The sequence below is a fragment of the Lineus longissimus genome, chromosome 10 (assembly GCF_910592395.1).
Source record: "Lineus longissimus chromosome 10, tnLinLong1.2, whole genome shotgun sequence".
Taxonomy (NCBI): domain Eukaryota; kingdom Metazoa; phylum Nemertea; class Pilidiophora; order Heteronemertea; family Lineidae; genus Lineus; species Lineus longissimus.
In genome coordinates this window covers 843,124-867,609 of record NC_088317.1, presented here as the reverse complement: position 1 = coordinate 867,609, position 24,486 = coordinate 843,124, and the positions used below count along the sequence as shown (strand labels likewise).

The window sequence follows — 24,486 nt, the reverse complement described above, 5'->3', positions numbered from 1 at the left end:
CAGTAGTGGGCACAAATTACATCTGAGGGGACAGGAACTTGGGCACTCCTAAAACTTATAAAGTCTCTGCGGAGACATTGTCACAATAGTGAAGGACACCCGTCATTCCTCATTCTGTCTCTTGACTGCTGACGAAGACAACAACACAGTTTAGAGTAGACTAGACATAAACAAATACATCTAGTCCTCCGTGACGGACATCATGAGACGGCCGTATTTAAGAAGATTGAACATTTGCTTCATCTGTGTGGCCTTGATTGTCGACCTCTGTTGCCCTCAGGCGGCGGTATGTGCTGTAGATTGCTGCTCCAGCGAATACTGCCGAAATGATGCCGAAGTAGCAGCCGTATACCACAAACTGGAACAAAGAAAATCAAAATTGAGCACAATCTACTGACAGAATGCTGGCTGGGCTGAGGACATCCTAAAGATCACGACTACGGCAGCTTGGTCATACTGTTCCCTAGCGCCGTTATTAGAACTTGTTCTTGCATTGAGGTTGTGACTTTGTCCTCAAAAATCGAATTTGCGACCAATGGAAACTGTGATCAGACACGTGCTTCACATCATTGTTATTGATGATTTGTTATGCCTCTATTTCCATGACAACTATGTTCGTGCGAAGCTAGGCTTATTGATGAAGGAACGGGAAGAAGTTTGGTCCATTTTCACAGCCCATGAAAATTCCTTTTTTGTGTGATATTTGATTGTGGAGGGAGATGGACAGCATTTAAACTGTATTCACCTGTGTCCTAATTGGTGTGTCTAACCCCCTCTTGTCCACGACTACAGCTGTGATGATAGTCTCGAGCAAAAGAGCCATGAACGTGTTACATCCGAAGACAAGTCCATGGCGGTCGGTTTTCAGATAAGATGCGATCTGGAAACTGGAGATTAAAAAGGAGAAATATAAAGTAATTTATATGGGCATGGATGCATTCTTCTGTTTGTTGGGACGCTATGCACACACGTGGATGGTCTCTCGTTCACCAGACTCCTGTATCCCTCGCACCAAGTCCAGGGAGGCGGTAGGGAGGGCCAAGAGAAGAGAGGGAGCAACTACTGTAGGTTTCCGGGCGCTTACCTTGCAGCTGTGATACCAGGCTGATAGAACGCCCTGAAGACTATGTACATAGCATAAGCCAGCCAGATATTGGTGGCCTGAGACATGACGAGCAAGCAGACACAATCCAAGGCTGTCACAATAAACAGTAACAGCTCCCCGTACTTTTGCCAGTCTGCCTTTATGAAGCCGGTTGCGAAAGCCATGACCGCCCCTGAAATTGATAAAATCACTATGAACTCGCTTCTGTGTGATCTCCTATGACTGCAGATGTCTATTTCCTGGCCAAGCGCATTATGATAGTTGGGTAATAAATACTTTTAATGAGATTATTGACTCTTGTGAGGTTGATCTCTTCTGTCGTATGGGACCTAAATCTCCATGTACATGTACACTAGGCCTTTCTGTACAAAACTGAAGTAAAAGCATTTACTAGTCTTTATTCATATCACCCATTATCCTAGGTTGTACCAATGTCTTTCTAATGGTTGTGCCATCAAGACGGAAGGCCGCCCATCCCAGCGAGTCACCACTTGGACGGCACACTGAGACCAGCAGCGGCAATGTGACTGTCCTCGTTACCTGTCAGTGTCGTAATCGCCTCCACTCCGCCGTTGTAAATCTTTGGATTGTCCCTAGAAGGGCTGATTTCATCCCAAAGATTCTGTCCGAAGTTTCCCACTTGGAAGAAGCCGCATGTCGCAAACGCCCACCACAGGGACCATTTCAACATGTTTGGGTTCGTGTAGCATTTGATGACGTCATAGAATAGGCTTCTCATCTCGAATTTGCATCGCTTGTTACACCGGTGGCAGCACCTCGTTTCAGAGAGGCTGACGTCGACGAAGCTGCTATCGTCGTCTGTTTCCTGGTTGCAGCACGTGCAACAGCTACAACCCCGCGGGGTTTCCATTTCCTCTGCCAAGGAGTCCGCTGTCACACCGACGTCACTTGTCGATATTTGGGCAGACGACATGGTGGAGACAGTCCTCTCTCGGAATGCATCATCAGCGTCCTTTTTGGCCGAGTTCAGTTTATTTGCGCATGGCAAAATAAGAGACATGATGAAAGCGACTCCAACGCAGGACATAGAAATATAATTCAGCTGCAAGTAGTTCATTGCATGCAGTGATATCACCAACTGCCCCACCACACCCGCCGTAAACCGTCCGCAAAGTAGCACCGCCCGAATCAGTCCAGTCAGTTTCTGATACTTATCCATAGAGACCACAAGATATATGTAACAAGAATAGGAGATCTCGGTGGCTGTAGCGAACCCATAGACAAACTGCATCAATTGCATTGCCATGACGCCCTCACCCCATATAAGGAGAGACCACGTGATCAGGTACATCACTCCTTCGAAAATGATGAGCGGGTTGTGACGCAGTAGATCCGTCGTCAACAGCACAAGGAAAAGGGCTGCGAGATAGGAATACGTCCAGACGGGGTATATCTGGTTGTTGACTTCATTTTCTGTAAGATTCTTGAAGTCACTTTTCAGGTATGGTGTCAGGAAGGCTTCGGACGGACGCAGCTCCTTGAAAAAGCCGTAGAGGCAGAGGATAAGGACAGCACGTTGCCAAGGCTCCATGGTCAGTAATCTGGTGAAGAGACAAATGCATCAGGGTCAAAAATCATCTGTAATGATGGAGGCCTCACATCACAATTTGTAGCGTAGAATGATGTTTGTCAGTTGCGAAACATGATAAAGGTGACGACCACGGGTGAAGACGTAAAGGGGGGGGGGGGGTGCAAGACCAAGATCAGCCTCCTTACGGCACAGAAGTGTTGATGACGTATATGCTTGAGTATCATGTCTGCTTTGGTGAATGGCACGAGATATGTGACAAAATACAAACCTTGCGACGATCTACTACAACTCTCCGAACGCAGTGAACCGGCCTCGTCCTGTCGCCCGGAAATAAGATAAGGATGACGAAATGGATTGCAGTCTACGGTCTACAGGCATCTACAATCACTACCAAGCGCCAGCGTCCGCAGTTTTCAATTGTAGAAGACTGAACCTACCACCGAAAGTCACAACTGATATGATTATTATCTCATGCGATACTCGTAGCTCCAATCGGCTGCCGAGACACATGCCCCAGCAGGCCTATAAAATGATAAACATTGTCAAAAATCATGGAGATAACAAACGTCTGCCCATTTTTTGTTGGTCAATTACAGGTTGTCCTTCGCTTCCGGGATCATATCGGACATGTCGGCCCATAAAGGATATGCAGCCTATCATTTAGGCCATGGAGCATGGCATACATGCCTGTACACCCCAATGACCTACATTTTCGAAAATATGCCACCATATGGCCTGGCCTATACACGAGTAGGCCTACTTTATAATACCAGAGGACACCACGCTGCGGAGCTGCTTTCCCGCCACGTGAGCGAACAGTTTTTATGAAGCACGTGCGCGTAGCATTACCATGGTTACATTGGTGTATGGAAACATTGAAATTTAGGGAACAAGCTCAGATGTAACACCGTCCTTACAGCTCGGTCAAGCAAGCTAAGAGTATCGCATCGCGCTCCGAGAGGGAGCGCCATAGGTTTGCGCCGACTTGTTCGAGAGAAAACATGACATGGAAGACCAATGGGTCCTGTCCTTCACATAGTCATGGGAGGGGGGGGGGGGGGGGGCGGGGCTAGTTTAAGACGAAGCGGGGTTTGTCTTTCTTGCTATACATCCCTTAGCACGCTGATTGAACAAAAGGGTAGAACGGCGAAGGGTAGGGGATTAAAGATACCTTTACACCGAGTTCTTTAACCGGAAGACGGCATATCAACGATGTACAGATTAGAAACTCTAGTCTCTATTTTATAGCGCTCTTCCCTGCCAGCGTGGGCAAGGCAATATACCTCAGCCAGGAGCCATAACATTGGTGAGTCAATGGCTTACTGCGCCGGTTCCTCTAATTGTACTGGCCAATACGGTCATAAATAATCCTGGAAACATTCTCCAGTGACTTTACGACCAGAGTGAAAAGTTAAATGGTTCCGCAGGATGACCGAGGAGCGCTAGGCCGTCCGTGGGCAGAGCCTCGCGAAACCAACGAAACAATCACACGCAGTGGAGGAGTAACTTGTCTTCTCGCTGGCCTAGTGAACGGAGATGTAGCGCCAAGGAATATTCCGTAGGATTATTACTAGGATTGTTACATAAGGACTCGGGGGATGCCGAATTCTATCTCACTTGTATTTGGTATACTCGTGTTGAGCCTGGCCGGGCCTGCCGTTGATGCCGTCAAATGGTTGTAAGTACCATTGTGTCCCTTATAAAATACTCCAGTCGCGCTCTCGCAACAACATTATCATTAAACTGATAATTAGGGCATGACAATCTACGGTCATAAATTGTTATTTTTATTCCAAACTCTGAACGAAATGACTTTATTGTGTGGTATATTTGGCTCATATCACTGGTCAAGGCTTGTTTTGGCGGCATGACCTGCCAAGCCTGCCGAGTCATCTCAATCTGATTTGGTCTGGCAATGCATCACGCAGAGCCCGATATAGCCAAATTTGGATACAAAGAACCGCATAATATTGCAATCTGGTATATATTGCTGAAAAGAACGTAATTATCTTGGATTTTTGTGGAGATTTGAGTTTTTTATCCAATACCGGAATTCCCAAGAAACTGGTATAGGTCCACAATAACACTGTCAGTAGCCCTATACTGACAAGGACCAGCAGAAATTGCCCAGGTAATTCAAATTATTCAGTTGTGAGTGTATGCTCTTAAAATACTTTTATCACCACAGTAAAAGTTATAATCAAACCACCACATTGAGAATCTGATGGATTTCAGCCGATATTACTTTTTCGATGAGACGAAAGAGATACGATCCTGAGATTCAAGTTCTACGTCGATTTACCAAAATCGAATAAAAAAAGTGAAAGAATTTTTCAGGAAAATAATAAATCGGGAAGATCATGATTCGTATAAACATGATAACGGAGGATTTAAATACTTAAGAATGAGTAGATGAAATTTGTCAAATTCTCCAATATTCCACTAACATTTCCTTGGAAAAGTTGGTAATCAAAGTATGGACATCCATGTATTTTTTCTTCGAAATGACTACAGTCTTAATTAATTGTTTAATTTTAGTGGAAAAATCTACTGAAAATTTGTGGCCAGTTTCCCGATTATCAAAAATATAAAAGTTCAGATTTTTGGATATTTTGGATTTTCAGATAGCGTTTGATAGAGCGTTTGATATGTTACAATTTTGAAATACATGTACAAATTATAAAATGGAGGGAACCACATTCCCTGGAATAGCTATCTTATGTAAGGAAATACCATATCCTCACGCCCACCGTCCAGGTTTTGGCTTATATATCTAATGGACACCAACCCTGGATATAAGATTTATATCCAATGGATTGGATGACTAAAAGTTTGCTTGGTAATTATCACCACCATCATCACTCTCTTTCTACTTAAATTGCCTCACCCCCAAAAGCAACCAGTACAATCAAAAAAGAAAAACAAAGCAGCCACACGCACTTGCGTACAAACTAATAAAGTTGTCTTTTCCTGGGAAGCGAGAAGCGGTGTACCACGAGTGCAGCCCGCTGACTAACGATATCTTCAATGACCTATACTGCTTATCAATCATAATCGGCATGTCTTAGTCACTTTGTTAGTAAACTCCATCAAACCTTGACGGAAGAATAACGTAATTAGATCAATAAAAAGAAATGTAAAATTGCATTAAATGTCAGATGATTTAGGTCATAATACGATTGATAAGACAGACGGCAGCCAACCCAAAGTGGCTGTGTATTTAGCTTTATTAGTTCTATGAAACAATAAGATCATATCAGATATTATAATTGGCTGCAAATATTTGTCATTGGTAGAACAATTATAGGCAAATGCTGTATAGTATGAACTATCAGTGCCCGCCATAGAGTACTTTTTGGGACTGATGATGTTTCTTCATTTTGAGCAGAAAAAAAGTTCATTTTTTGCTGGCTTTGTATATTTTGAGTACCATTCATGTACCACCTTGGAATCAGAGTTGTACGCTATGCCTGGTTTGATATGTGAAGAGACGCATGTCAGGAAATGCTCCTCGTGTTTAGTCTAGTTAGATAGCACATAGATTGATATTAATAGTTTCTTTTCCCATGTTTGCTACTAGAGAAAATAACGTGCATCATTCTCTGGTAACTCTATGTGCAGCACAAATGTACAGAGCTACATTGAGCCAAATGAAACAATCAGAAAACACAGGCATTTTTGAAATCATAATCAAGTACATATGTATTACTTTAACATATCATATAGAAATAATAGCATAAGCCTTTGTTTAATGGCAAGGATGAAGAACGGGAGCTTCAAAAATGAAGCAAACTTTACTCATAAAACTTCATTTACCGCCCGTTTGATAATTTTCGCAATAGACGTCCTTAACTTTGCCAAATAATTGTGGTCGAGACGATCTTATTTCGCACCACTGCGACAGCCATGTTTTCAGTACAGAGATCGCTATCATAGATCAAATTTGCTGATCAATCTCCGGATTTGTTTCAATGTTTGCACCTCAATTGATCCAGGATCATAACCCGACACTAGACGTGAGTTAATGGAGGTGATAGAGTAAAACAGAGGTAAACGCTTGACTTCTCAAAGCAGTAGAACCAAGTGACAAAATACCCCTCAACCAGTCCAGGAACATTCGACGTGTAACGCGTGGTGGGCGACTTCATAGATAGCGATCTCTTCGTAATCGGCCATTTGGGACCTGCATTTAAGTTGTGGTGATAAAGATCTATTCTCGTACCCGACAATCACGACTTTTCAGCAATAGCGAAAGTGCCAGTGTATTATTATTTCAGTGACGAAATATCATTTCCATTTGCAATACCTTCGCGCACCCATCAACGATCTATCCGTCTATGGGTGTTTTTGGATGCCACCAAATATCAAATAAGCACTCGTTCTGTCGTTATAATTAACCAATCATGTTTTCCCGAGATTCGGTTCAAATGAAATAAAATAGGTGCCATTGAACTAGTAATTGTGAAATTAAAATTCCGCATTGTCAGATGATATCATGATGAAGTTGCCTACAATGGTTTCAATTTTCTGATCCTAAAGGACGGAAGGCCAACATGTTTACTCACAGATCCTCTACGGCCTTACGTTACCTCTGACATTTTGTCTGATGCCTGACAGGGCTTGTCAGTTCGTATTCTCAACGTGCCAAGCGATAAAGAAGTCATAAAATCATCGCAAAAGTACTAGCAGAAAGGGGGATACAACATAAAACCCTCATAAAATCCTTGCCATGATTCACCCGGTTAGTTCTATTCTGAGTCTCGCCTCTTTCCCAAATCGCACCGAAGTAATGGACCTTGTCCATAAAATTATGGCCTAAATATTTAAGTGCATTTAGAAAGATGATGATGATGACGGATGATGATGATGATGCCAGACGCGGCGCGACGACGATGATAATGACGATAATGAAAATAATATTCTCTTTTTGGTAGGCCTATAAACTATTAGTTCATTTCGCGGTATCATAATTCTCCTCATTCTATCCTTTCAGAGCTCTTCACCGCACCGACCAAAGACACTGGAATCAAACAGTACATTGTGTTCGCTCAAAGGTCCATGGATTAGTATCGAAACAAGTGAAAATATGTAAGAACAATTTAGACTTGATGTCCCCTGTGGCGCACGCCACCCGGTTGACAGTCGCAGCGTGTCAACAATTATTTCAAGATAGAAGATGGAATTGCTCAAGTATTACAAATGCACCAAAATTACCTCCAGATCTTACCTCAGGCAAGTACTCAAAAAATGGAGAGAAATGTTTTTCCCGCTCTCCTCCAAAAGTGATAATATCTTAAGTGCAAAGTTCTCAATGGACAAGGAGAGGTAAATGTTGCTCAACTATATATGGTGCCGCACTGAAATCTTATCGCTCCAAGTCCCTTTATCGCCTAACTGTTGGACCCCATGCGTCCTACCATCAGATAAGATGTCTTGAAACCTTTTAATGGTCTTTTTAGACGTTTATTGGTCAAACATGTCGCCTTAAAAGCAATCAACTGATTTGGCACTTGTTGTTAAAATCTAAAACCGGTCACTTTCTAACATGTAGCTAGTGATGCGAAATAACACTAAAATCATTTGACGAAACTCAGCTTTTCCAGTTCGTTGACACTTGCATAGTGTACCTAACCTGATGAGAGTGATTCTTGCTCCCTGAGCAAACGGACAAACTTTATTTTGCAATGGAACTCATTGCTTCATTGCTTTATAGTTCGTTTAAAGGGCTATCAGCATTTCAGGATCGGGAGAGATATTGGCTCAAGAATATCATAAAAACAAGTGTTTCGTCTACGTTATGTTTCCGCATTGAACTTGTGAACTGCCATAAATATCAAATTTGGCTATGGTGGCTTGACTTTGCTATAAATGACCTCGTCATTGTCCATCAGGTACCTGACCTTGAAGTCTGCACTTTATTTCTCCAATCATTTTCATAAAAGCTGTCAAAATTATATCGCAATTTATCGCTTGCAATGGAACATTCATAGAGCAAGTCCGAAGTCATCGTTAGCTTAATCCCATATCGCCATTTTATACATTTTGACAGTTAACATACATATAGGGAAAGTTACCCTCGTAAACTATAAGATAGTACAATAACGTGATACATAATTTGGCAACTAATAAGGTTTATGTATCCATAGATCATCTTTGAATTATCATAATAAGTTAGACTTCCTTGCAAGAGGTGATTAATAACATCATGTTATTGAAAGCGTCATGCACCTTGCATTGAGTTGCCTATAGCTCGAGGGACATTCCTGGCCTGTTTGAAGCATGCATACATAGGTCAATTCAGACCAGTTCATAGATACGGTAATTGGGAAGATACTGTAATTGACGATAAGTGTCTGATGAGAGATGCTTTAATAAAAAAAACAGAGATGTCCTTGGAAAAAGTGTCTGGGGACGGAGGACTGTTAATTTCTGAGCTATTGACGGTCATGGTGGGTACGAAACCATACTTTAGTTCGTCACCATATAATAGGGACGGATATCTTGTCAGAGGAATGAGGAGGAGGGGGATTTTAGACTGTTGCACCGGTGCTAAAAATGTTTTCCGCAACCACATCAAAGGGCAGATAATCTACGCAGCAAAAATGAAATCTAGTAAATGTGGCCGGATATTCTGCAAGAGCTGATTTATACTGAAAATCATCTTATCGCTTAGAGTGTGCTTTCTAAGAGGCAAGGCAACCCTTTGTATCTTCGGCAACTTAGAGACGCCTGATTCAGGGATAGTGAAGCGGAACTAGCAATAGGACCGATTAATCTTAGGCTACAGGTATCCCACCCCAGTAATGTTTCCCTGACAGGCAAACACAAGGAGTATAGATTAAGCTGCCAGACTCGCTACAAAACAGGTTTGAAAACTCTGTCTGACGCTAGTGACGGCCAATTAACCACCATTGTGTTTTGACATGAATATCATCAATTCGAATTCTCTCATTTAAGACTTTTAACTATTGTGGCAATAATGGCCCGCCTCGAGGTTTGGAGTTGATCGATGATTTGGTAAAGTGTATACATCTAGAATGCATATGCGCTGGGAAACTAACTCCGATATTTTCTCTTGGAAGATTTAAACGCCCGAGGTCACTTTCAAACTAGTTTTTATACGTCAAGAAACTGAGACTGGGTGCGGTAAAAAGTGTCTTCAGAAACAACAAAATAATTGCGTTCGTTTTGAAAAAAACCCATGTGATCGCCGGAAACATGAATCGAAGTTCCACATGTATCATACTTAACACTGACAGAAACTTTAACACTGACTGAAATTTCCCCAGTAAATAACTCTAAAGGCTGGCTATTTGTGTTGGCCGGGGCCGAAACATCCCTAAAAGTATTTTCAAAGGTTAAATATTTTTTATTTCGGTGTTTACAATTTCACTACAGAGTAAAAAACTACAAGTGACAAACAATGTAACTGTATTTTTCTGAACTTTCAGGAACGAGAGAACAAGCTTTCGTGTACGCACTGTCAGCTGCGGCGGTGGCACATGCCGTGGCGCGGTCATGCAGCACGGGCGGCACCACACGGTGTAGCTGTGGACGACTCCCAAGAGAGGCCCCCGATGGGGACTTCAAGTGGGGAGGATGTAGTGACAATACGCGCTTCGGAGCACAATTCGGCAAATTATTCGTCGATGCACCATGGACAAAATCATCAAAAGAAGGATCAAACAAACGGACTAAAAGTTCATTGAATTCTGCGTCGAATTCTGCTTCGGCTGTTCCGCCACCGGAAGTGGTTACAACAGCGACTCCTGGCGTGAGGAAAAAGAAGCGGAAGGGATCGCATTCGCGATCAAAACGAGCGTTGATGAATCGACATAACAATGAAGCAGGGAGGCAGGTAAGAACAAGAAAAAATAAAAGCAGTCCTAAGAACACTGGCCTGCAATAATCGTCGCCTGGTACACTAACCTGAACATCACGACCATTGGTTGCCATGGATGGTAATCGATCGAATAAACGTTGTGTTTTTCAGAAAATAACGAGTCGACTCTAAACATTGAAGCCATCCAGAGGTGATTGGCACCGATCTTTCCATGTAATAGGGATGGCCAAGCGCATCATGGTCCAGTGTATTTTTTTTCATATCCGTTTGAAGTGCCGACAAACAACTTAAGATTACGACCGCAGAAATAGACCAAAACATCCCTTTACAACGGAAAAATAGGGGTCATCAAGTACATTTGTCAGACGCTACAGGTTAAAGAACATGGTCATTGATTTATACCTTTGCACCGAGTAGCCAGACCGGCTTGTTAAATTCTAAAACACCTTGGATAAAATTTACGTTTTGATATTGGACTACGGTCTCGTTTGGACCACAGAGGTCAGCTCTAGGTTGAAGTGTTTTAGCAGAGAAAATGATAGGCCTATATCACTGTCAGTTTTGGTTAGCGTAAGGAGCTGTCATTTCGCCTTAAACCGATGTTGACCTACATTAGTTGAACCCTCGTGGTATTTGGTGAGACAACAGCCAATAGAACCAGTTCGGTATCGGTTCCTCAAGCCACTTTCCTGTAGGCCTACTGACCAACTGAGGAGAGCCTCGCCAAGCTTGGGTTCCCATCATCAGTAAACCAATTGGGTTTCTTTGCTCTATCGTCTACATATAAGGGTTAACCTGCTTCTCTGTACGTCTGCGTGTATCTACGGTTGTTTCCTTGCTATTGCCAGGAGTAATTCTTTCGGCCCATAAATCTCATCAAAATCCGGAAGTGGCATCGTCAAGGTAGACGAACAAGAAATGCAGGTTCGCGTGGAGTTTTATTTACATGTATTTTAAGCTAGTTCGCCTCGTGTTGTACTTTTCTTAACGTGTACCAAGAAATACCCATAAAATACGTTATTATAGCTGTCAAAAGTATGCTAGGCCCATCTCCGACTCGACGAAGAATGAAGATGATCTTCATCTAAACGTATTCGATGATTTTTATCCGACAAGGCCAAGCCTTATCTACCTCTCCTTCTAAAAGCGTTTGAAAATTTCTTCAACTGGGAGTTAGCTCATATCCGCGCAATCCGATATAATGCTCACCACCCTGCATGGGGAAAAACCCCACTTTCAAAGGAATGCATTCACCAAAAAGTGCAATACCGGATGTTTTTCGCCATAAATCTGCAGTAGGCCTACCATTTATTCCGTCGTCATCCTAAAGACAAGTCCCGGACATGTAAACATGACTTCTTCCAGTGCCAAGGCGAACTGAGTCACATAGAAAGTCTCCTTGAACTACTTGCCATGGACCAAACTTGTTTTCCTTCATGGCCGTCATGCTGGAAAACAACTTTGAAATGAGGACACAAAACTCAAATTGAATCACACAACAGATAACCTTGTGCAACTCGATTCTGGCAGCTTCCTCGTCTCTGTTTATTCCTTGTTCAAAGATTTATGTCCTAGTTATACGCAAATTGTCCAGTCATATTCCGATAGCTACACGGCATGGCGTAGTATTTCAAACGGGCTGACATTAATGGCCTGAATATGGCATCTTCATGGTGTATCGTCTCAGTAATCATTGATTGACTTGTTCGAGGTCTCACTTCAGCGTTTATGTATCAAGCGGTGTTGACATAAGGCGATCTGAAATCAATTTCCATTGCTTGAGGTTAATCGATTGGGACTTTAAAGTACCCGGAATCAACCATATTGTTCACAAATTCACAAAAATACATTGATGTTTTCATTCACATATGTCATAATAAGTATTTCGCACTTGAAATTCTGATAACTGTTCATAAATATACAGGCAAAAGAGACCGTAGATAATCGAAACCGGCATATGAAATGGAGGAAGCGCATGTCAGAAGTCACTCTATATCAAATAATAACTATAAAATGTAGAAGTTTTTGTTTGACATTTTTCGCTTCCGCACATGATTTGTGTCGCCAGTCGTCTATAAATCGTTGAGCTCAGTGTTTGCCTGTCTCAACTGGGGAAATTAGCTAACCACGGGACGAGCAATACATTACCCCATTTAAATACCATGCTTGTTATATCCGCCTCATAAGTTTCTTTTTTAAAATGCGAACATGTTCCCTTTGATTTTCTCATGTGCAAACTACGAGGAAAACACCTAAGCGTTGCTGAAAAAAATGCATAACAATTTTAGGAAGAGAGGCAGGACGTTTCTCGGGAACGGTTCTACCGACCGCTTGTAACGAATACATCAATACTTCACTGAAATATATCAACGTTTTATAGTGCATTTCATTACATATCATATGAATACATTTATATGAGCGGTTTTCTGGCGTTCGTGTTATAATGTATCCTTTTCGATAAATATATCAGCGTTTTACAAATTTTGACGAGGCCATTTTAGTATGTCACTATATCAGCGTTTAAGCGCTTACTACGAATCGTTTCCAAATGAAACCGCTTATAACGAATGTATTCAATATTTCGCATTGATCAGTCAATTATTAAGGATATTCTATATTTCAGGCATTACTACTAAGTTTAGACAAATCATGTAAATGCCATGGAGTGTCTGGATCCTGCTCATTAAAAACATGCTGGAAAGCGCTTCCTGATCTCATAACAGTTGGGTCACTTATTAAAAAAAGATATCAGGTAAGTGTCATGATATGGATACACAATGTAATGTCTTAATCAAATCATTAATTTTTTTCTTAGAAGATTCTTACAACAAAAATCTTAAACCTTATTCTACTGTAGTACATTTACTGTTGTACACGTATCCCGCTTACATGTAGTAAGGAGTATGTAAGGTGGACTACTTTCTTAGGAATCTAAGGAAAGCGGGACAAGTCGCTTAAGGAGGACTCAGTGAACCTCACCGAGTAGTTCTAAGGGCGATCAATCGATTTCGTGGGGCTGAGATTGATCCAACCGCAAGTCTTAGCTAGAAGGCGTCCCTATTCTTCTTATTTTAGAGCAGAATCCCATAAAAATTCCCATTGATTTAATGAGAAACTAAAAGGCAGATTGGTAAACTAATCGCTGGAAAGTGTGCTAAATAATTGCTGAACAGTTTGTCAGTCTGTCTGCGGTAGGCGATCCCACCGCATGGCAAACCACCCAAGTAAGTACGATTTCGGCTTACAAGCAAACCGTCTCCTCACGGAGCCGGTTTGAGATATATCTGTTGAAGAATAATGCATTTCGCTGCCATAAATCTGTAACTTGTCCGACAACCACTTTATAGCTCCCCCCATAGATATGCCAGAGCAAACAGCAAGCAAATATACATTGGTGTTGGTGTAAGGGATTTTACAGTCAGGCGAAAGGAAAACAAACTTGGTTTCTGTTTTATACAAGATAATGATCAGAAGTTGCATCATGGCTTCACCATTTTCAGTGATTAGATTTTACATTTCCAAAATCACTGCAATATAACTGCTAAAACACTGCCCACTACTGGTTGTTTTAAATCCCATTTGACCATCCTTCATCCAAAATTGGCAAACGAGGGAATCTCTTAGAGAAACCACTAAGATATGGAAGGCTGAAACCCCCTACATTACACTGCTCTGTCCATTGGCAATAAGCGATCTACCTCCAGCGAGAGCGAATGGATAAAAAAGATTGAGTGTTCTCTTTGGTCGTCAGCAGAAGCGATGGATTTGTTTCTTGGCCTGCATTGGAATATTTCTCGAGTTCCCTCCCTTATCTCTGAAGCCATTAGCAGACTTGTATCTCATTTGCCTCGGCTATAACACCACTGCATATCACCAGAGAGAAATGTCCATCGTAAATTACTTGACCAATCACACGTTATTCATTTGAGCAATAGATGCGTTTAGTGAGATTGCGCCAAGAAGTATTGTTATAGCACCATAAGCAATGCAATTAATCACCGGGAACAGAGGACCAATTGATACTATCGAAGCCTGACTGGAGCAGGGACAAAATATTGGGCGGACCACCCCAAATTCCGGCCATAATCCTGAATATTTGCGGCAGAGACAGAATCTTTATGTTAATTGGTGTTTCTGTCCTTATTTATGGGCCATTTGTCTGTCGTTGATGCTGGCCAGGCGCCTCTAAGTGTGGAAGCACCCCTTAATTTCTGGATTACATATTTATGATGTTGTTTTGACAGTGCGTAGTTGTCCTTCGAAGGATGGCCACCCAAAATATTACCATACAACGCCAGTATATTTGATGTAAACTTGTATAAGGCTTGTCTACATGTTGTCCATATTCATCCAAAGTTTGGAGTTCTATGGTGACCAAATGCGGCGAGACCACCCAGTCCCGACAGTGGTCACTTTGGGACCCGGGTTGAATCCGCGACTCGAAAATTCGATGTCTTCAGTTTCAGTTGGCGTTGTTGGATCTCGAATCTCGGATCCTGGAATATACCAAACCCTCCAGTTTCATAACTGTACATTGCCATTTCAGATTGCTGTTGAAGTAGCTAAAAGGAAGGTTGGGAAGAAGAAGATGCTAGTCCCTATTGATTCCCAGAGGATATTGTTTAGAGCTGACGAGATGATATATTATACAAAATCACCCGATTATTGTAGTCCAGAGAAAAAGCTCGGCTCTATTGGCACGCACGGAAGGTGGGTTATAAGAGTTTTTCATCAACATCTTATAAAAAGATTCAAAATCACTTGAAAAGTAAACATCCCCTGTCAAGGAAAGTGTTTTGAGAAAAGTCATTGGCAAGTTTCTCACCCAAGTCAATTTCAAACTGATACGCCTTGTTTTTAGCAAGGTATTCATGAACAAGACTAGGCCAGACACAAGTTTTCTCGCTGATGCTGACGTTAACTTAACTTCGCTTTGGTCTAATGGAGTTAACTGAAGGAGATAACGGTAAAGTATGAGATAAAGTTAACGTCACGTGCCGATCTACCGGCGTTATGGCGCGTCAGTTGCCATCCTTCAAAACAGCGTTTGCCATCAGGTTCTAAATGTTATGATTTCAGGGAGTGTAAAAAAGGTTCCGAAGGTTCGGACGGGTGCGGCTCGATGTGCTGTGGGCGGGGATTCTACAGTTACACCAAGTTAGTCAAAGAACGTTGCCACTGTAAATACTACTGGTGTTGTTACGTCAAATGCAAAACATGCACGAAGAACGTTGAAGTACACACGTGTAAATGATGTGTTTACCAACAAAATGGGCAAAATGGCGGATATCTTTGAAGCAAATAGTTCGGACACGGAGGTCGCAAGGTCAGAACAACGTTTTGCTGCTGTACAGACTCTTAATCATGATTCAGTGCAAAGCTTATGGAGTGAATGCACACTATGTGTACATGTAGTTCTAATGCAAGTGTTGAAGCAGGGGAAGTATAATGCTCGGTTATGGTTAATAGCCGATACGTTTTTTATTGGAAAATGAAAATGTAAATGTGGTCACTATGGGCAGCTCAGAGCAAGAGTGGAGGTCATATCACCGTATAAAGTGCCTTTTCACTGTGACCGAACCCGTATTACCTCGTGCGTGCGTAGGGATTTATCAGAAATGGAGCTCCGTTGTCAGTCAAGGGACAAGAATACGAACCAAGTTTAACCGTAGACGAGTTCTTCTAGCTCTCCTAGCTGTAATGTCGACAGGGATTTTGTTCGTGTCCCCTGCCTCTGGACACAGGGAAGTCTGTTCTTCAGCATTGCTCCACCCGGCATTGTTTTTTTCTCTCCTTAAATTTATATTTTGAGCAGTTATATGTAAATAGTCTAAGATTAATCTCAAAAGAAGCAAACTAATGGCATATCCTTCTCAAATACGAACTCACATAAAACACTCTTTGAGGAATAAATTCGTCGAATGTCACACTCGTGTCTTGAAGAGCCTGAACGCTAATATCACCACCGAAGTTACATTCAAAGATAAAAACACGTGAAAATCACAAAGAGGTAACATAATTGGAAGAATCCTATCCTGGGTAGGCCTATGCATTTGTGCCTTTGACAAGATCCAACAGTATTATTGGAGGCTAACACGACTATTCATTAATTTTGTACATGTTGAATTAATATGATATGCATATGTTTATGGTGACGGTCTTAAATTAAACAAAATGTAAAAAAGTTATTTCCGAGAGGCGTTGTTTCCTTATTGTTAGTCAAAACTATAAAGGCCCCGGCCCAACATGGCTGGAGTTAGATTGCCTCGAAGTTAGATTGCCTGGAAGTTTTGTCTTTGATAGAAGGGAACTTTTTCAAGATATGTGATCGCGGGTCTCGGTATTCAGGAATACCGGAGCGCTCTAATCCTGGACCTGCCTCGTAATGCCTGCACTGGAGTTCAGGTGATGAGCAATGAGTGATTCCAGCTCCAGCTAGTGGCGTATATCAACGTTGTGGAAGTAGATTAGCTCAAAGTCAGTTCGCAGATCTGAGCGAGCGCAGATTACCTTTTCAAACACAAAACTGAGCAAGACCAAAAGCCACTGATGCAATCTTGGGCCGAGTTGCTCAATCGGTGTTGGAGACTAACGCCAGCGGTAGCTGAAGTATGCGTTATCTCCTTCATGAAAGTTTACAAGAGATTGGCATAAGGACTTGACACCAACATTACTGCTAACGCCGATTGAACTGATGAACAATGCACAAAACAACACGGCTCATAAACCTGTCCAAATGAAGGATACGGAGATCCCATTACAGACAATCTGATCCTATCTTTCGATGTTTTGTGCGATGTTATTGCTGTAGCCAGGATGACAGCAGACCATCTTAGGCGATTTACGATCGCAACATCTAAGAGTACATTCCGCGAAGCTCATTCAATGAAACAATAGCTGAGTTCCGCGTAACAACAAGGCAATTCTGATATGAGTATCGCCTTTATCTCGTTCATGAAACATGGAAGAAATAAAACAAGAGAGAGTACATTCGGAGGACATTCTAAAGTACACCAATCCTTGATAAAGAATGCTGCGCCCAGTTTACGATTTCTTCTTTTCTTGGTATCGGAATTTTGAAGACGTGATGTGACACATCAGTAACATAATCAGTGATATGACACTCATAAAGATAAACACAACACAGCCGACACAAGTAATGTCTGAACTTGGAATGCCGGAGATGGATGCTGTTGGCGCACCCACCTAAAAACTTTGAGTTGAGTGTTGTTGCCAACTATAGGACATTATTAGCTAAATCAGCTAATCAGACTAACTCAGCCATGATGTTGAAACAGAATAAAGATAAACACTGCTATAAAGTGCCAAATTTATTCAATATATATCCACTAATGATGATAGATATTTACAAAATATCATGGTTAGGAAATCATTTGCTGAAGGTGCTACATTTCCGATCCACTCGTTAAAGAAGAGCTCAGTCAGATGAGTAAAAAGAAGGGAATTTGTATGGAGAATGAACATGACGAAGTGTCGCGATCGCGAATACATAAGAATTTTTCAAGTTGAATATAGCATGTTAATAATAAAAACTGGATGAGTTAATCTTATGTGGCCTTTGACTGCAAGAGGTAGAAAAATTGGTATGATGTTCATTGTACAGTCGTTTAATGTATCATAGAAGATACTTCTCATGGCCGGTTGTTTCGACAGGTTGAACAAAAAACCAAATAAAGCAGGTAACGAGGAGACCTTCATACAATGAGCTAAATACACCGTCAGCATTTCCTTGACCTTGATAGTTCGAAACATATACACCAGTAAAGATTTGCTGAAGACTTCATGCATATTTTCACCGGAGGCCTTGCCGTACAAAACAACAGAAGTGAAATCTTTACCTGTCACGATCATCTCATGAGCTACATTTATCAGAGACGCCGATTACTTCCATACACTACATGACTATGGCGTGCGCTTACCAGCACAGGCCTACTATCCCGACCAAAACAACTGCTACGAAAACCACAGCAATACGGGCCCCAAGTTTAGGAACTCCACACTGCAGGGGCGTCGTGATTGGGGTAAGCTGGATCCTATTCTTAATAGCTGTGAATGGGTCATCCCCTTTCTTTGCAGCGCCTTCCTTGTTACAGAGAGGTGTCTTGCAGCAGATGGTACACTGTTTGTTGTTCCTGCAAGCTTCCTCGTTATTTACGCATGGCTCGGTCGGTAGGGCACATGACTTGCTAATTGTTAACGCGTCTCCCTGCTTCGTAACTTGTGTCTGAAAGTACAACACAATCAATTGCAGAATATTTCCGAGGCATATTCTCATTCAATGACGATGAATATCGGTTCGAGGCAAAAAAATCAGAATATTGAAGAATATCTGCAACTCTACAATGATGAACATAGTCATCACGATTCACCGTCACATCAAGAACTGTACCGATGGCTGCCGGTCACAAAATCTTTAACTATTGACTGATATGGAAAGTGAAACTTACATAGCACGAGCTGCCTGCTTCACATTTGATGGTATCAAGAGGGTTAAGTGTCGAGCCCAGAGCACACAGCGGATTGACACTAGAGTTGCAGTTGTAACAGTGGATAGGCTTGGTGGCGTCCCAGTTCTTTGTATCCGGTAGACAGAAACCTGGAGGTACACAAAGACGTAAGATTCCTTTATCAAAATATACATGTTCAACATATATGTCGTACCAACCGTGTATGACGTTATACACTGCTGGTCGTAGACATGTACACACCCTGCAAAACGAAACGAACAAAACACACCCCTTGATGAACGCCAAAGGACGCCTATGCTAATAGAAGTTCCAAGGTTTTCTATCGTGCCAACCTACCGACTTTCCCTTCGTCGTCTACGCATCCTTCAACAAACGAGAACTTGAAGCCGTTGCGACCTGTCTGCACTTTGTCTTCTGTCTTCCACGCCACTGCCATGTAGGAGAGCTGGGAACTGAACCACTTGTCAACGAAGGTCTTCTTAAGAAGTTCATTACAACTGAGCCTACAACATAAAAAGGTGGTTCAATTCCAGAAACCATTTCAAACTGTTAAATGTTGATTATATCTTTATCTGCTCTTATGAGACTTGTCCTGACTGACGGTTACTGACCTCCTAACCATCATACCACTTCCCCGAGAAATCTCAAATTAACCGACCGATATACTCGGACGTTCCCTTTGGCCGTGGTACTAAATCATCATACTCACGGGTGGAGGTCCACCTCTGGTCCGTACATGTAGATGGTCAGTTTTGATGTGTCGCATGATGAGTTGAATAGCTCCAAGTTGAACATGACCCTCCTCTTGGTATTCGTGGACTGAATGTAGAAACAATTCATCAGTAACTATTGCTAAGGTTAAAATATTTCAAACAGTTTCAAAATGTCTGGGTCACGAATAAAACTTGAAACGTACACTTGTCACACACATATACACAATGTAATTTTTGAATCAGTATTTTTATGCAGCCATCTCACCTTAATCAGCCAGAAGCAGTTCTCCCCAGTTGTGTAATCGTCAGGGAAATGTGGGGCTAGCACAGTCTTTAGGGTCTGTGTTGCTTTTGTTACGTTTCCACAGGTGGCTGAGAGAAAAACGATATTTGAATGATGTTAGAATCGAACTTTTCCAAGTCATACATAGTTCAAGACCAGTGTAGTATCTGCGAGTGTTTCCCCAACATCAGTAAATCTGCCCTCAAATGGTAGTTGTTCGGTAAGTGCCGAATGATCACCACCGAGATCCTAACTCAGAATTTGACATGATTCTCGAAGGAATCTGACAAGATACTAAGTAGTATATCAATAACGATTCTTACTGGGATTTTCGAAGTTTTAATTGGATGTGGTATTTTTCAATAGTTAGTATTGGCACTTCAGGATGTATTTCATTTATCATGTCTGAAAAACACTGTGGTACCGTAATCATTGGCTTAAGTTCGACTCTACTTACATGGCAGAAGGTTCTTCTTAGCAACCATTTGACACGTTGTTCCGTTAAGGCCTCGCGGGCATATACACTCACAACTGGCGTCAACGTAGCCACCGTTGTCACAGTCAGTAAGTGCACACAGACTGTCAACTATAGATAGAGAATAAGTCAGTATAGAGAGCTCGACATATTGGGTGATTTTTATCAGTTTTAAAATTTCGTGATGAACATTGCACTTCTTTGCCCACCAGCCGCGAATCTATATTATTCTATTCCTTAATATCGCCAGTAAAGGGAAAAAGTAAGCTAACTACAGCCAATTTTTCGTCCCAATTGGTCAAGGCACACGCACAATGTACATTTTAAGTATACATGTAGTTTAGAACTATCAATGATCTAAAAAATAGAGAATCGTTATCCTTAAAAACATCCCAACATACCATTCTCGCACTCGAAGTGACTGCTCAGCGTCTTGACATCTCTGAAACTTAGGTAATTCCCTTCCCTTGCCAACCTGGCTCCCATACCGAGGTTGTCGTACTTTTCATGTTGTAGCATCGGGAAGAGTGGCTGCAACTTCACCTTGGTACCAGTTTTGTTCTGATACAAACCAAACTGGAAAGTCAATGAATACAATAGGATTTGAGTAAAAACAAGCTCTTGTCACCCGCCGAGGCGTTCGCGCTGTTCTACGCATGGGTAGTCCTTGCTGTTGGAGAAAGAGTTGGTACAAACTCGGAGACTGGCCAAACTGTGTCTGAATAATTTGCTGTAGGAGGAAAGACGAACTACCTTATTCTTGTGGAGGAATGACGAGACGTCGTAGGGCACCTGATCAACATGCTGTATGTCGGCCGACGGGTATTCAGCATCTTCGAACCGACCGCTAGCGGCTTTGATGTAGTGGTTCCGGTCCGGGCTCCTGTCTTCGTACAGAAGGCCAAATGCGGTCACGGTCAAGTTCAAAACATGCATTGCCTGAAGAGGAACATTTGAGGCGTTTTAGTATAGAACTTAGTCCCCCACTGTCGGTACTAAAAGCGCTCGGATGGCGCCGTCGATTCTGACACCTCCAGTTTGACATCAATCCCCTACACAAAACATTGATTTATACTCATTTCAAATACATACATTTACGGCAGTAGCGGTAGTGTCATCTCCAATGAGGACGTCGATTACTGCAGAATCTTTATTTACGACAGCGATGCCTTTTGGGTGACTGAAACAACGAAGAACGTTTTAGTCAAGTCCTCGAAACGTCAACGCGAACGGCAACCACATTGTTCCGAGATCATCGATTGAGAGATATGTGATAGAAATCAACTGATAAACCGAATGCGGCAAGTCAACGGTCATGTATGGAAAGACTTCATTTATGGAAAGCAGCATTCGCCATTTTCCTCCCGCAAAATTGGCAGGCACTCCTGTCAGTATTACGGTAGCCAATCAGAGGTCCTATTTTCACCACGCCAATATTTTCGCTGAAGGCATAGAGGTCTTTTGGTCGATCTTACCTGGAAGCCAAATTGCTGATTACTGAAAGAAGCAAATGTGTTTGGCATCTTACCTCCGATTCGTCTTGACCAAGAAGTGTCGGGCGGTCCTAATAACCCAGGTATATAACTCAAACTTATTTATAAGGCACTTTTCCATTCCATAGGTCTCGATTGCCTTCTTTACTGCAGTGTTAAACGCTTTCGCCTTGGTTGTATCTAAAATGAGACAGCACATCTCCTCTCATTTGGAGTACGTTGGCATACATCACGACGTTGGTCCTTGATAATTTTTTTTTCGTTTTTGGTAATTTTCAAAGATATTGACCCTGTAGTTCCACAAACAAGTTGTGCATGGCCCATTTGTAAAGACTCCGTAGTACATTCGCTTGTGCATCGGATAAACGCAGTTTCATACTTTCGAACTCTACATCGGGCGAACCACTTCTACATGCGATAGCAAGACTAGTGTACTCTCTCTATCATAGTATACACCACTCAAAGGGTCCTGAGCTTCCACAAAAATTACATTTTGAATTGTGCAGTGGGTGAATAAGGCTTATAACAATGTCTTAGCCAATGCTCAGCTCTCAACTCAATATTAGATAGGAAATCTACGCATTACCACCTTACCATCTTCTGTCTTTGGTTTGACACGGATCGTGTTTTTAGCACCCCATTTCTTGAATGGGTATTTGGCAATAGCTCGCTTAGATCTTTCAGTTTCTCCAGAATCCACTTTGCTGACCTGGAGGAGGATTTGAATGGGCACAGTGAGAACTTCATCAATGAAATCATTTCAACTGGGTCGAATTTCTAATGCCAGGCTCATAAGGAGAATCGAAGCGTAAAGATACGCGTTAGCCTATGGCGGCTCAGTAGTTCGACATGACTACATGTATATCAAATGGATTAAAACTCAAAACAGAATCGAAAAAGTATCTAAACTGTGCAGTTGGATACTCACCTTGCTCAGACACAGAATAGCCAGCACTCCCAACCAAGTTGCTCCATAAAACATCATACTTTCTTCTAAATCTTATCTAATGTGATTGTTCACTGATGAGCGTACAAAGATACTTGTTGGTACAGTGCTTCGTCTTTTATAGCGGAGACATCCCTTTCATTTTACCTTATACAACACATTCAGCCTGATTGGTCGAACCGCAAAAATAACCTGCACTGATTTGGCACGTTCTCAGATTTCTTCAAACAAAACTGAAATTGTCATCTGATTCTATCGAATGTACTGCCGATGAGCTAGTATCAGCATTTTGTCTGTTTAGTTTCGATACAAACTATGTTATGACGAACTTTACTGAACTCTGGAAAAGCACAATAAACCCATCTATCAACAGAAAACAACTGAACACTGTCTATGTGTTGTTCGTTACTACTGTATTATGCGGTTGTTGCCTTAGTCGTGTTGATAAACAATAACATATACCACTTAATCTCATGTTGTTTTCTCAAATATTATAAATGGATCCATTTTTATGGCATATTTTGAATATCTTCTGGTATTTCGTACCCCTCCGCTTGAATCCAGCAATGTCCCAAGTTCACCCATGTCATGGTGGCCCCAACGTTTCAACGAGGTCTGTCTGCTACAACGAGATTATCGCCAATTCCTTCCTAATGTAAGAGTATAAGATTCCAATGTTAGTGAGGTTTCGCAACCACCCTGTTAGGCCCTTCGACGACGTTTATCTATTGTTCAGGTAAACTTACACAATAGATAAACGTCGTCGTAGGGCCTAAACGGGTGGTTGCGAAACCTCACTAATGTCATAGTGATGCCTTCTTATGATTCTATTCGATTCATTCAAAACCTAGTGAAATAATCACTGGTATAGTCTCGGCCTCAACCGGTTCTCGCTGGATACGACTGACTCTGGATTTTCGAGAATGGGGGGGGGGGGGAGGGTTGACCAAGAAGCCACGGTAGCAATTCCCTAATGATACAAACATAACCCAACTTTACAAAAATGTCATATTTATTGATCGGATGATATAATATGTTACATTCATGAACATCAGTGACTATGTTCCGTTCAGCGGTCATTTAACGAACCGCATGAGATCAAAAATAAACGAGAAAAATGAATTTATTTACAAATCGAATGACGAAAATCGACTGTAACTGGCGGATTCTAAACATATTTCACGTAATTCTCAGAATAATTCTGTAAACAACAAAAAATTCGCGTCCTATTATTTTAGCGATTCGGGAAAAAATTTCTGCAAAAATAATAAAAGAAATGACGATTTTTATTTTTGCAGACTATGAAATTTCTTCTGGTTTTTAAAATGATAGCATAAATTCGCGATTTTTTCCCACTAATTTAGATTATTCGCAAAATCAGCAAAAATAAAAAAAAAAATTTGACGGTTTTTCAGTAAGTGGGAAATGGAATCATTCACATGACACGAAGATAGCGACAGAAAATGTCTGTTCTGGCATGTGTACATTTCACACTGATTATCCTTCTCTCTTAGACTAGATAATCTTCGTAAAGCTACCAAAAGCACCAGCTCCATTACTCCGTGAAGCAAGTAAAGGCTCTTAGAA

At 41.7% G+C, this 24,486-nt stretch overlaps 3 protein-coding genes across 4 annotated transcripts; 1 reads left to right on the top strand and 2 right to left on the bottom strand.

Moving 5' to 3' along the window:
• Positions 1 to 70: 70 nt before the first annotated feature.
• LOC135495150 (thiamine transporter 1-like) lies at positions 71 to 3,299 on the bottom strand. The gene is made up of 5 exons (XM_064783593.1): positions 2,926 to 3,299; positions 1,646 to 2,667; positions 1,085 to 1,277; positions 746 to 887; positions 71 to 358 (listed from the first exon to the last, which is right to left on the bottom strand). The coding sequence occupies exons 2-5, from the start codon at positions 2,655 to 2,657 to the stop codon at positions 218 to 220; spliced, it is 1,488 nt and encodes a 495-aa protein (XP_064639663.1). The 5' UTR covers positions 2,658 to 2,667; positions 2,926 to 3,299; the 3' UTR covers positions 71 to 217.
• Positions 3,300 to 3,904: 605 nt separating this feature from the next.
• LOC135494936 (protein Wnt-11b-2-like) lies at positions 3,905 to 16,695 on the top strand. Of its 2 annotated transcripts, none has more exons than XM_064783285.1 (6): positions 3,905 to 4,335; positions 7,651 to 7,889; positions 10,109 to 10,515; positions 13,124 to 13,252; positions 15,047 to 15,210; positions 15,580 to 16,695. In XM_064783285.1, exons 1-6 carry the CDS (start codon positions 4,256 to 4,258, stop codon positions 15,752 to 15,754), a joined length of 1,194 nt encoding a protein of 397 aa, XP_064639355.1. In that variant the 5' UTR covers positions 3,905 to 4,255; the 3' UTR covers positions 15,755 to 16,695. The 2 variants fall into 2 exon arrangements, with proteins under 2 accessions (XP_064639355.1, XP_064639356.1); XM_064783286.1 differs by lacking the exon at positions 3,905 to 4,335 and adding an exon at positions 4,563 to 4,788.
• Positions 16,696 to 17,830: 1,135 nt separating this feature from the next.
• Positions 17,831 to 23,096, bottom strand: LOC135494889 (uncharacterized). The gene is made up of 12 exons (XM_064783202.1): positions 22,882 to 23,096; positions 22,548 to 22,662; positions 21,989 to 22,133; positions 21,553 to 21,640; positions 21,214 to 21,399; positions 20,862 to 21,036; positions 20,443 to 20,571; positions 19,968 to 20,074; positions 19,699 to 19,808; positions 19,326 to 19,492; positions 18,969 to 19,117; positions 17,831 to 18,745 (listed from the first exon to the last, which is right to left on the bottom strand). The coding sequence occupies exons 1-12, from the start codon at positions 22,936 to 22,938 to the stop codon at positions 18,437 to 18,439; spliced, it is 1,737 nt and encodes a 578-aa protein (XP_064639272.1). The 5' UTR covers positions 22,939 to 23,096; the 3' UTR covers positions 17,831 to 18,436.
• Positions 23,097 to 24,486: the final 1,390 nt, after the last annotated feature.